A 13,790-nucleotide genomic window follows, 5' to 3' on the forward strand; every position below is an offset into this window, starting at 1 on the left:
CTTTTTTCCCCCATTTCTTTTTTTCCTCCCCCCTGTTTAAAAAATCACAACTTGTCCCACAAAAAACAAGCCCTCATATGGCCATGTCAATGGAAAAATGAAAAAGTTATGGCTCTTGAGACGCAACTGCAAAATTAGTTGAAATTCAATGATTAGACCATTTTAAAAAACCTGCCCTGGTGGGTCTGACAGGGTGGTAGGAAACCCGCCACTCAAGGAGTTAAAAAAAGATTCACTTAAAAATTTGTGCTCAACATTTCAGCATTCTCTATAATGGGCCAAAACTTGGCATTCAAGTATCTTATGAGTATTGAGAACGGATGGTCTTCAAGAAAACCTTTTCGATCATATACGTCATTGCGAACACTTTTCACTTTACAATTCCCATAGGTTAAACTCATTCAAACAAAGGCATTCATGGACACAAACCTATTTTAATGCAAATAGAAATTTTAATGTGAAGCGTGGATAGTAGAAAAAAAAAACAATTCTAAGTAAAAAAAAAATAATCTTACAAAATCAGATTAGAACAGGGTACAATAAGAATATAAATCACAATTTTCATCGTTTTACCATGTTTTAACCATAGCTCGTATTTGCGATCCCGTCATCTTTAATGTTGGCTGAAGTATAGTGTTCATTAACAAAAACAGTAACATACCTGAAACTTCCTATATTAATGCCAGGCACCCCCCTCGGTCACACAATGTGCAATAGAAAAATATTTATGGCAGATATGCGCACAAGAGCAATATGTTGCTTTATCTTTGGTGTTTGGCGGTTTTCTTTGGGATAATCACTCTACAACAAGGTTTGTGACTTGCAAAGAGATTCCTGACTTTTATACATGGTAAAGCAAAAGTGGGCAACTAATGGCTTGCTATCTGTGGTAGAATGAATTGGCCCAGTTTGTAGGCCGAAGGTTGCTTGATAACATTCTTGTGATATTAAAGACCTGGCAAGAAAACACAACGTAAGCCCATACAGTCCATACAGGTCCATTGGAAAAGACAATAATGGTGCTGAGTGATTTTAGTACCAAAAGCAAAGAAATTGGCAGTGATCATACAGAGTATTACAGAATGCAGAAATTCAGTACAAATACTTAAACACGTAATAACCATTATAATAGCTGGAATGCCTGATACTTTCATTGGCCCACCAGAAGACTATAGGTGGTAGACGAAAAGGTTTGGCTGTGTAGAAACACGTACAATTTGAAGTGCGGTGGTCATGGTGTAATGGGAAAGCATGACATACTGAGAGTGTAGTACTTCTATAGTAGTTCTGCCTGATGCGATCCTTGCTTCATCATAATCAGTAGGCGTTCACGGGTCACTACTGGGCAAATGAACATGAGAGGAGGAGATACAAAGCTGCAATGGTGTCCTATGCAAAGTTCTGCTACTATGAAAAGTGCAACAGACATGGAACTTCAAGACAGAAAAACTTATTTACTGTACAGAAAAGAACAAGCCCTCATATAACACAATAGAGTAGGCCTCTCGCACACTGAAGAACGCTTAGTATTGCTACTGCTGCTGCCATAGGTACAAAGTAAATGACAAAAATGGGTTTGCAGCAGGACACAAGAATCCACATTTACACACAGTACATTAAAAGACAAGTCAAATATTCGTCTAGTCAACAATGGGAAGAAACTCAAATACTTGGATGAGACAGCCCAGGCCTGCAGCAAAAATGTGGTTCATTGTCAAGGTATGGGAGTATGTGTAGTCCTAAGGCTACTAGATATTGGCCCAAACATTTCTGTCAACTTTTTCTTAAGGAGAAAAGTCACCTAGAAGCTCCAGTACCTGTACAGCAGCGATCTAGTGGACACGTCTGATGCATGGAACATTTCATCAGTTGCCATGGACATGCTAATGGGAATATAATAAAGAGGTACTCCCATTTCAACAAATAAAGTTATTATGTGGCATCATAAAAAAGTTATCCAATTTTCCAACATGCTTTCTGTATTAACTGCTCACAGTCTTCAAGATCTCCTTCATTGTATACTTCCAGTGAGGTAAGTTGGAAAATTGGATAAAATGACATAATAAATACGACATGCTGCAACCATAAGACTGCTATAAGAACTACTTTGCGTTTAAGTCAAATGAAAATTTTAACCCTTTTACATTTTTTTTTGGTTTAAAAGAGGAACTGGGGAACATGAAATATCAACTGGCTCCCAGATAATAATGAACTATGGTTTAATCTGCAGGACTGAGGCATTGCAGATAAAAAACAGTGGGTACAGGGACAAAAGTTTGTGTGGCAGCTCCCCTCTAGCTTCTCCCTGCCCCGCTTGGCTTGATTGACAGGTCTCTCCCTATACACTCATGGGAGAGACTTCTTAGTGAGGCTGAGCCAGGCAGGGAGCAGCCAGATGTGAGCTGTAAAACTTAGTTCATTGTGATGAGGGAGCCAGACAGTATTTCGTGCGGTCCATGGTTAGGACAACATGAGTCTGCCGAAAGCTTCCCTTGATCATGATAAAAGCGATGTACAGCTGTAAGAATAACTACACTTCAATAGAAACAAACTTTTCAAATTTCTGATGAACCATTTTATACATCCCAAAAGGTCCAGGCACGATCATATGTGGTTAAATTTTAGCTTGCATCCTTACACTCATGATAGACAGAGATGAACTAGATGTAGACGTCTGAAAGTAATACAGCAATCAAAGATTAATACTTGTCTCGTTAGTTACAAGAATACACCGCAATACCTACAAGGCATAGTATGTCAACTCTAAGAACACTGGACTAGTTTACGCCATCCACCGCTTTGAAGCCCTGATCTAACCAAGACATGGGAAGAATGACATCTTAATGTAGCACATAATAGATTAGGATCTCTCCTGGGAGGGTGGGAAGCATAAGGGCAGTTTCCTGTATTTGAATTACGTAAAGACGTTGACTTTTATGTAAAATGTACCCATTCACAAACATGTCTATAAAAAGGGATATTCCTGCACATATTAAGTCATACTTTAGGAAAACTAGATTGCAGCTCTCCACTACAAAAGGCACAGTGAGTATATTGGCAAACCATTCTCTCTCTTCTATATAAAACCTAAGATACTGTATACAAAAAAAAAAAAATATATATATATATTATAATCTTATTTGGAAACACTGTATGTGCTTCTCTCATTTCCACAGCTCAGTTGTACAAGCTTATGCTATACTCTAAGGGATACCACATGATAAGGCAAGAGACTTTAGGCACTTGTTCACCTTTTTAAGAACTGTGTTAATAATGTCTTTTAGAACAGAGTAAGGAAATGACTGACTATATTATCTGTAGCCTACTGATCACTGGCAATTCCAAAGTTCTTCTGCATTATAAATGAATGTTAAAGGGAAGCCCATCACATTCATGCTATAAAGATCACCTACTGTATGATAGACACCAATAACGGATTGCAGGACAGTGCTCCGTAACGCACAGCGTTCTGCATCTTCTACTCCAAATCCGCATACTGTGCTTTCCAGAGTTACAACGTACCTGTCTGGGACAAAGCCTGAGTAATGTCACCTGGAAATAACTGTAAAGCACCTCGGTAGCTTTTGCATATCCCTTGACCCCAGTCACACAACTAATAGTTTTGCAGCATATAGTTTTAGATTGGGTGACTTTCTATTTCACCTGGGAAAGGCTTTTATGCGTACAGATTTAAACTCGTTTTTCACTGACAAAGCAGATTTAAAATACCCTTTAACAGAAAATGCCATCACCAGCAGAAGCCAAACGGTGCACTATATAGAGAAGCAAAGCCATAGAGAAATGATGAACCGATTAATGGAAACAGCATACATCGTGAAGAACATTCTCCCTCTCTAGAGCAACCTGCTTTGTAATAGGAGCGTAGTGTGGACAACACACTAGTGTATCCAGATATTTGGAGGGGATCACAAATCTAACAAAAGTTCTACTATTCACCTCTTCTACAATATATAACCTTTATTGTAACATCTCTGTATCAAAACATACATTATTCCTATGTGCACCCCATAGGAGATGGCAGGGGGGATGAAACAAAAGGATTATCAGCACACTATAAAGAATAGGTCAAAACCATGCATATACAGAAATTCCCAAAACTGCTTGCATAAATTATCAGATGGGAGTTATTAGGATGTCCTCACCATCTTGGATGTCATCTCGAAGGCAATGGGCTTTGCTACATCTAGCTGCTTTGTCATGTTATAGTCTGTAATCCCCTGATAAACCTGGTAACGGCAACGCACTTTTCAGGGCGACCGCTCTGTTATTAGGTAGTGAATGTATAGTAGGGTGTTCTTCACTACAAGGAAATACTCCCCTGCTAGCCCTACATGGCATCTGGCGTTAAGACCTACATAACGGTTAAGAACATGCCTTTATTTCCAAAGAGGTTTTTTTTCCTGATATGTATGATGTTTTTTCGATGGGAAATCCAGCTATGGTCCTCCTTTGAAACCTGTCTTTTGAGGTCATTGATAGTATGTATCTATGACAAGCGACACTTAATGTTGGTCTAATAACTTAAGCAAACATTTGGGAATATCTGGATGTGCATGGTTTTGACCTATTCTTTATCGGTATACCAGATTGTGCCGACGATCCGTTTGTTTCCTTCTCCCCAAATACTGTGGGATGCGTATAGGATTAGGATGTGTGTTTTGTTAAGGAGATCTTAGTAGTATTTTTAAGAAGAGGTGACTAGAAGAATTTTTGCTTGTTTTTGGGCGTTGTTCGGGTAAAAACCACAGCTCAACGGCTTCCATCACTAACAACTTGTAAACATGATCAAAGTCCCTCCAAATCCAAACTCCTCCAGGTTTATTTAGATCTATAGCTAGATGACTAGTGATTTAACCGCAATGATGAGGAGTTAACATACATGAAATACAAGACTCTTTTGCGACTGACCTTTTTAAATACTAAGTGTAATGTAATGAATGAATGAAGAGTGAGTGGAGTAGCTCGAAATGTGAGACCTTCCAATGTGTCTGTGAAAGGAGAAGTTGTACATTGTGTCTAAATGAACCTGACCACAGAAGCAGCTGTTGAGAGGAGTAATGAAACGCATTAAGGACGTTCCTAACATTCAAGTAGAGGTGCTATTCATTCACAGGTCGGTGCTGGACTTGGCAGTAAGAGCCTGGATACGTGCAGAGTTGCAGGACTTGCAAAGGATGTGTCCATCTAATGGGTAGCAGCCTTGATTTTCCCCTTCTGAGAGAAGGCTTCCACAATCCTGTGGAGAAGACAACAACCATTAGTAATATATGAAACATGGAGGAACTATACATATGAATTTAGTGATCGGCATCTTCTCCAGGAACATACCTCGCAGCGGTAACACTGAACATGGAAGTCACGATCCAATGCTACAATACGAACAGTTTCCTCCTGGCCAGGAGCAGGCATTATTGGTTCCTTACACACAGAACACCTCGGGGCAAATTTCCTAAAAAGTAAAAAAACAAAGATCAAAAGTTGAACATATATTTCCCTGCTGTTGATAGGAACCCTGTAAATCAGACGCTATAGATATAATAATCTATTAAGCAGAATATTTGTGACTCGAGGCTTTCTGGCCAAGTGTTCTAAATAAATTAAGTTGCCATGCTTTTTGTATATATATTTTTTCAACCTACTCAGCATTATTCTGGACGTTATGGATCTTATTAAAGACTTTAGTTGTGGTTTATGTAGGAAGTAGCTCCTATTGGTGTGTATTAGCACTAAGCAGAAGGAATTATTCACTTAACTGAATGAACCTGTTTGAAAAGTCTGGAGACTGGTACGGCCTTTTAGAAGGGCTTGATTTCAGCGCCCCACAGGCCGTTCCACTTTAAATAGCAAGCGTAACTCACTGAACCATAACAAAATATATGTACATTCAATTGGCTACAGCATAGAAAATAACACACACAAAACGCATCCCTTGAGATTTTAAGGCTTTAGGACATTTAAATAAAAGAGAGATCAAAGAAAGAAAGTCAGTCTTAGGAAATTCTTATCATGCTACCCAGGATTTAAACACACCACCTAGGGATTAAATGGATTAGGGAAGAAAAGTTTTCATTTCCCTGGCCACAAATAAAGATGTATTCCACACTTATCCAAGCAACCCAACACAAGCATACTTAAATGAAGTAAAAAAAAAGACAAAAAAAGCAGCGGAGCCAGCTGGCTCCCTAATTGTTTTAGGAAAAGGTGTATATATAAAATCCGGGTAGTAAGCGTCTTAAAATGATTTGGTTTCTTAAAAGGGGTTTTCAAAAGATTTTTTTAAATTTATTGATGACCTACTGTGTCTCTGGATAGGTCATGGTCATCCATATGAAATCTGTGGGGGTTCAAATAACCAGGATTCCCGCTGATCAGGTGTTTGCCAGAAAAGCTGTGCGCCGAAAACTGCGCAGCTATGTAAGCTGTGCAGGAGCCTAGAATTCTACTGCAAGTTCAGGCCCATTTAAAGGGAACCCGTCGCCTCCAAACAGCAAAATAAAGTAAGTTATGGTGCTGTTCGGGGACGTGGAGCCCACATGTGGCATGAAACTCTTTTTTTCGGTTGCCAAGAGTGCGTTCTCCCATGAAAGCATCAGATTTTTGTGTTCCACACACGGACTTAACCCAAGGACAGTATGGAAATGGAAGAGCAGGAGAGTATAAAAAAAATATATATCCCTCGACATCTCATACTGTTCAGGGAGGTCACCATAACTTAGTTCATGGTGCTGTTTGGAGGTGACAGCCGCACAGTGTAGAGAACACTACCATATCTGGCCCAGAAAAAAAACTGATTGGTGGGGGAACTGGGCACTAGACTCCTAAAGTTCTGATATTGAATACATGATGATGACCATCATTATATTAATGGTGGTAAGCTTCTGGGATCTAGCATCTATGCATTAAACACCAAAAGGGCATCACGAAAGTATTCAATACTACTTTCTATTTTATTTCTTCTCCCTGATTCACAAAAGGTGTCCAAGAAAGTAAAGAACAAGTTTGGCTAAGAGATCAGTCTCTCTCTCCACTACCCGGCGCCCATCTGAGCATCTCCCCCAATTCTTCATTATTAAAAAATAATCATAAGGAAATAAAAGAAAATTCAGTGCAGGCCATCTTCTCTGTGGCAGCTGGAACTGGAAGTGCTGCTGGCATATGAGAATGCATCGTTAGCCCTTCTTTTCATCATGAGTGACAAGGCTGTGGGGTTCAGTCTCGCAGGATATGTCTTCAGGCTAAGGCTTTGCTCATATGTGCATTGGTGTATTGTGTCATAGTAATTCCAATCAGGAACGGATAAGTCACAAAAACGAATGGAGCCTGACATACCCTACTGAGTAATCTGCTCTATCTTGGCCAGGATTTTGTTTCAAAGGTCTGAAAACTCTACTGTAAATATAATTACAATGCAGAACTCTGGTTTAGGGTCCTTTTAAATGGGCTGATTATCACTCCTGCGCTTTTACATAGGAGTGGAGGTTGAGCATGCTGGATATCGCTTCCGGCTGCCCGCGTCCATTCACAGTAATTAGGCAGTTCATAGAAAAATCTAACGAAGATTGGATGTGTAAACAGGCAGGCGATCATCTTTCTGCCTAAACTGGACAAATGATAAGTGAATGAATTATCATTCGTTGCTCGGTCACTGGCAGTGTTCACACCGAAGGATCATCGCTCGGTTTAACTCAATCCACCGATTCAGTCCCATGTAAAAGGCCCCTTACACTGCTATTTACCTATATAGTGAAAGGTTAAATGCCCACTGCAGTTTGAGACAATATGTGCTTATACAATCGCCAACAAATGCAAATCGCTATCTAAAACAAGGATTTTGTGCTCAAAATCCCTCGAGTGCGGTCCACTCTAACACAAATACTAAACACAAAAAGTGAATCATAGTGGCGGTGGTGCTTGGGTGAGTGCCACTATCACTTTACCAAGCACAGCGCCATGCATTTTATAGCGGCTGTGCCCGACACTGCAACTCTGACCCATTCACCTGAACGGGAATGGGCTGCTCCCAGGTCATGTGACTGATGAATGTGAGCGCCGTGGACAGTTCAGTCAGGTAATTGGCTGGGGCCCGGAGTGGCCGACCCCCACTGATCAGTATTTTTGAGCTATCCTTATGATAGATATTGATAACCTGATGTCCCAGAAAGCCCCATTAAGCGAAGGTTCACTTTAAAGAGCTTTTCAGAGTTGATTTTGTTTATCCACTTGGGCATGCGGAAAAGCAATAGAAACCTAGACTCATCTGTCCTAGATCTCTGTAGCCCAGCATCACATCTGCCCACTGTATAAGGAATGTCATTAACTGATTGCAGCCAATCACAGGCCTCAGCAGTGATCAAGAGGATATTTTTAGGTTATTTACCTCTGAAGGAGAACTTTTGGCTTAAGAACATTGTAAACAAATATATATAGTAAGCATTGAGCTTGCTTTTTCATTAGAGTTTCAAAATAGATTGAGAACCCTCCTACAGTACAGTATATAACCACTACTTGGAACTGTATATTAAAGTCTCTGTGGTCCGCACATGATGGGTCTGCTGGGGTCATATATGCCATCTCTCAGGTACTTGTGTGCATTTTATCTATTTTGCCATTGGGTGTATTAGAGGAGTCCAGTGCGGAAAAAAAAACTCCCACAAAAACAGCATATGAGTTTATTTCAGAGTTTGAAATATTGAGGTTTATGGATAAAAGGTCTAGTAAAGCATAGTTGGGTCAGTAAGACCTTTAAAACTTTCTAGTGCTAGCTGTCTGGGGATGCAAGTTTTATACTTGCCTTCCCCTGTTGTCAGCGCTCAAACTCGCCACTAAATGGATGATGCATGCTAAGGAGTCCTTCCATTTTATGCATAGACTGGGAGGACTAGAATGATAGAATGGTAGAGTTGGAAGGGACCTCCAGGGTCATCGGGTCCAACCCCCTGCTCAGTGCAGGATCACTAAATCATCCCAGATATTTGTCCAGCCTTTGTTTGAACACTTCCATTGAAGGAGAACTCACCACCTCCCGTGGTAACCTGTTCCACTTACCTTCACTGTCTAATATCGAATTTGTGTCTCCTCCCTTTCAGTTTTATCCCATTGCTTCTAGTCTTTCCTTGTACAGATAAGAATAGGGCTGATCCCTCTGCACTGTGACAGCCCTTCAGATATCTGTAGACAGCTATTAAGTCTCCTCTCAACCTTCTTTTTTGCAACATTCCCAGATCCTTTTACCGTTCCTCATAGTACATGATTTGTAGACCGCTCACCATCTCTGAAATTGCTCCAGTTTGTCTATGCCTTCTTTAAAGTGGGGTACCCAGAATTTGACACAGTATTCCAGATGAGGTCTGACTGAGGAAGAGTAGAGGGGAATAATGACCTCACATGATCTAGACTCTCCACTTCTCTTAATACATCCCAGAATTGTGTTTGCCTTTTTGGCTGCTGCATCACATTGTTGACTCATGTTCAGTCTATGATCTATTAGTATACCCAAGTCTTTGTCACATGTGCTGCTACTTAGCCCAATTCCTCCCATTCTGTATGTGCTTTTTTCATTTTTCTTGCCCAGATATAGGACTTTGCATTTCTCCTTGTTAAATACCATTCTGTTAGTCACCGCCCACTGCTCAAGCTTTCTAGATCTTTTTGAATACTCTCCCTCTCTTCCTTAGTGTTAGCTATCTCTGCTAGCTTTGTGTCGTTGGCAAATTTGATCAGTTTCCCATCAACTCCCTCCTCCAGATCATTTATAAAAATGTTGAACACTTGGCCTACTTAATGTGCGCCTCAATGCATTCAGCAGCGGTTTTGAGTGTTGAAAATGAGGAAATGAAAGAAGTATGTAACTTACACCTTAGGACTGAGGGGGGTCATCTACTATGAGCCCATACGTTTACTTTATAGGGTTCACAAGAGCTGACAGAGCCTCTTTAACATATTACCTGCACTTTATGTTGATCAGAAAAAAAAGTGAGAGTCAATATTGAGTAATATTACGAAATTTATCAAGCTTACATTCTGACAAGCCGCAGCCGGTATTCCTCCGATGTGACACTCAAGGAACATGTACTACTTGGGCACGAAACAACCTCAGAGGCGTTCTATAGAGAAGCCATACTGTGCAGGCCTGCTCATTAGGATTCATCCCTGTCATCGCACCACAAGTATGAGGGATATGTCTGGTTTGTGTAAAAGAGCTTTGTTCCTCTCTGTGATGTCAGTTTGGGAAGATGGTTTTGAGCAGCAGTCTGAAGCCATTTCTGTCAGAGCCCTCTAATTACATTTTCTCTTGAATTTGAAGACGACGCTACGAGATATAAACTTACAGATGTCAGTTTTGATTTCCTGCAGCTATTGAGGGGTGTAATGTGCACTAACAGCCACAAAAATCCGCAGCCACACTACTAATTATTCGTATTCCTGTATAATTGTCTACAACGCACTGCTACTAAGATATGCGAATTTAAGAAGAAATTGGTAGAACGTCCAGTGCAAGTAATGGAATACGGCAGGGCTTATTACCCCTATTTGGCCAAACCCAAACTAGTCTGTTTGAGGCACTCCAGCAAAAGGTTTTCCTTGTCTTACAAAGTGGGAGCAGCCCTGCTTCTTACAAAGCCCACGGGAGCCTCCTGGACTACGCAGGACCTTTCATCTCTTATTCCCGTACTGCGATGTCAGACAACCTCTTTCATGTGCCTATGCTGCTGGAGACACCAACTAAAAAACTTCATCTTGTATTTTCGGTTGTATTTTTTCCTTTTAACATTTTGATATATGCTAATGGCACACTTCAGCTCATGCTACAACACTTAGCTTCTGGAATAAGAAAAAAACCTGAAATCATATGAAACGCTGACCAAATAAATACGCCAGACTCTTCAGGAATTGGCTGCATAAGACGGAGTAAGAGGAGGCCAATTTACAGTTATAATATACTAGAATTATCTGACATACCATGTTACAAATAATTGCTAAATAGAAATTAAGAATGAATAATGAAAATTCTGAATTTTACCAGGTTTTTTTCCCTTCTATTCAGAATATGAAGCCATTTTTGTAGACCAAAAAGGAAAAAAGAAAAAAAAAAAAGTCATACTTGTGGAAATCCTCGATGCAGTGAATGTGGCCGGATGCATCCACGGTGAAAGGAATGCCATCCAGGCTGCGGAAGCACACTACACAAATGAAGCACTGCGGGTGATAGGCTTTCCCGGTAGCTCTCAGGATCCTCTCCATGATTGGCTTGGCACAGACGCTGCACTGCTCCAGCGTGCGCTGCAAAACACAAACATCGGGAACGTTAAAGTCACTGACATATGTTCCATGACTCACTGTGACAGTGTAGCATCAGCATCACTTGGCTGTAAATCGTGTCACTAGATACCAGCATTAGAGATGAGCGAGCACCCAAATGCTCCGGTCCGCGTTATTCAAGTCGAGCTTTTCGTAAAATTCGAGAGCTCTACTCGAGTAACGAACCCCATTGATTACAATGGGAGACTCGAGCATTTTTGTATGTGGGACGCCAGGTCCAGAGATTTTTTTTCCCCTTGGTTCGTGGTCTCTGTCTCTCTCTCTCTTCGTGGTTTATAGCCACTGTAGTGCAAGCATTAGGCCCTGCCACATTCATTGATTAGCATACTGGCTAACCATAGTGATAGATGTTCATTACTGATACCCAAGATCTTCACGCTTTCCCATACGTGTTCCTCTTTGCCCAAGCTGCTCAGTAATTTTTACTGAGGTGACCGACCTCAGTGAATGACCGATCTTATGTCGGCAAACCATAAAAGAAATAAATCCTAGCATTCCAGGGGTTAAAAACAATATTGGTAAAGTATAATAGAGATACTATGATTGGTTTGTGGATGACCAAGGTGATTTCTCTTCAGATACCTTGTTGACGTTCCGAATGACGAGGAGTGTATTTGGTGAATTGATCTGTAAAAGCAATCCTGGACTGAAGTGTAACGGCCTGCTCTTCCACAGTTGGCTAGTCATACCGGGCGAGTAGACTCCAGTTTGGAGAATTTGGTCTATAGTTACACCTTGCCTTGTTTTAATTCTAGATCTAATGATGGGATACAGACTTCAGCCTTGGTACCAGTTAAAAGAAAAAAAACCCTCAAAAACTCTAGCTTGCTCCGTCTATCCTGAACCATGCAGGCCACTGATTTTTATCCATGGTTAGCTGGAAGTGGGGTGAGGTCTGCTCTTTTCTCATGTTTTCTTACCCATTATCCCATAAATGGCAATTTTCTCTTTTTAACTTCACAAATTGACATTGTATTTACAAGTTTAAAGCAGCCGTCATCCAAGGCAAATTCCCAAACTGGAATAGGCACTATTGACCAACAGCAAGAAAAACATTAGTTGCCGCATTTCGCACTTCTTCCATGAAACCAGTTCATCATTCCGTCATCTATAATTTACCACAGTGGATAATTTCAAATGAAAACTTCAGTTGTCTCAGGATTCAAGGGATGTAATTAGACTGAACTTGGACAGACACCAACCCAAACATTTCAAAAAGTCCCGTTAGCTACTAAAATAGCCGCATATTGAAATAGAAATTTTCCTTTAATAAATACCTTCCACTGTGATGACTTTTCGGAACCCTCATTTCCTAACCAAAGTTCTTTTTTTCCCCCCAAGTTGAAAACTAGGACACTGTGGGGCCACACACACACACCCATCATATACAGTATGTATACACATACTGTACATGTATATACTGTATTGGTTCTTTAGTTTTTCAAACCAACTGCGGATAGCATATTACCTCGCCCTCATATCCTTACTGTATAATAAAGTGTCTGCAGGATTAAAAAGGAACCTGTCAGCACATCTGAGCCCCATAAATTATATTATGGGGCTCAAAAGGTGAGGGAATATGGGCTCCTAGAAGCAGCTTTTCATACTCACTGGGTTCCCCATTAGAGATGAGTGAGTTTAAGACAAGGAAAACCTCGAGGGAGTAGTGCCTTAGCCGAGTATCTCCCCGCTCGTCTCTAAAGATTCGGGGGGCGGCGCGGGTGACAGGTGAGTTGCGGCGGGGAGCAGGGGGGAGAGAGGGAGAGGGAGATCTCCCCTCCGTTCCTCCCTGCTCTCCCCCGCAGGCAGCTGAATCTTTAGAGACGAGCGGGGAGATACTCGGCTAAGGCACTACTCGCTCGAGTAATGTGCCTTAGCGAGTATACTCGCTCATCTCCTTTCCCCATTTCAGCGCTGTGCCCCTGAGAAATCAGTGTATGCAGTGCGACTGTTCAGAAAGCTGCTTGCACGCGCTCTCTCATCAATCTCTATGGGCGAGTGGGTGCACCGATTTATTGTGGCACAGCGCTGGAATGGGGGACTTCATGACTAGGAGTTTCCCGGACCCCTGTTCCCTCGCCTTTGAGCCGTAGGGCTTGAATGTACCGACAAGTTCCCTTTAAAGATATTTCCAACCTCAGAAGCAACAATCCATCAATCCATGACTGATGGGGACCGAGCTCTACCAATACCCTAAATGAAGGCTGTGTTGTAATACCATGTATAGCACACAGGTGGGAGGGCTGTCGTACGCAGAAAATTTACGAAGGAGCCACAGTGCTTAGCCAATACCGCAGCACCTTTGTTCTGGGGAATGGTCAGCTTTCTCACAGGACTCTTTTTGCCCGTGTCTGGCTACATTAACATGGAAAGGTTTAGCATCATCGTTGAGAGCTTTCCGGGCGTACCGTATACACAAAACGTAAAGAAAAACACGGGGTTAATTAGCC

General features: G+C 41.3%; 1 protein-coding gene across 2 annotated transcripts in view; it reads right to left on the bottom strand.

The window, feature by feature from the left end:
* Positions 1 to 429: 429 nt before the first annotated feature.
* Positions 430 to 13,790, bottom strand: part of LPP (LIM domain containing preferred translocation partner in lipoma) — a 235,860-nt gene continuing 222,499 nt past the window's right edge. For both annotated transcript variants that reach the window (XM_066602170.1, XM_066602162.1), the window contains 3 exons: positions 11,123 to 11,301; positions 5,350 to 5,470; positions 430 to 5,257 (listed from right to left, as the gene is read on the bottom strand). In XM_066602170.1, coding sequence (XP_066458267.1) covers positions 5,129 to 5,257; positions 5,350 to 5,470; positions 11,123 to 11,301 — 429 coding nt within the window. In that variant the 3' untranslated portion in view covers positions 430 to 5,128. The remainder of the gene's footprint in view (positions 5,258 to 5,349; positions 5,471 to 11,122; positions 11,302 to 13,790) is intronic.

This window comes from Eleutherodactylus coqui, chromosome 1 (assembly GCF_035609145.1).
Source record: "Eleutherodactylus coqui strain aEleCoq1 chromosome 1, aEleCoq1.hap1, whole genome shotgun sequence".
NCBI lineage: Eukaryota > Metazoa > Chordata > Amphibia > Anura > Eleutherodactylidae > Eleutherodactylus > Eleutherodactylus coqui.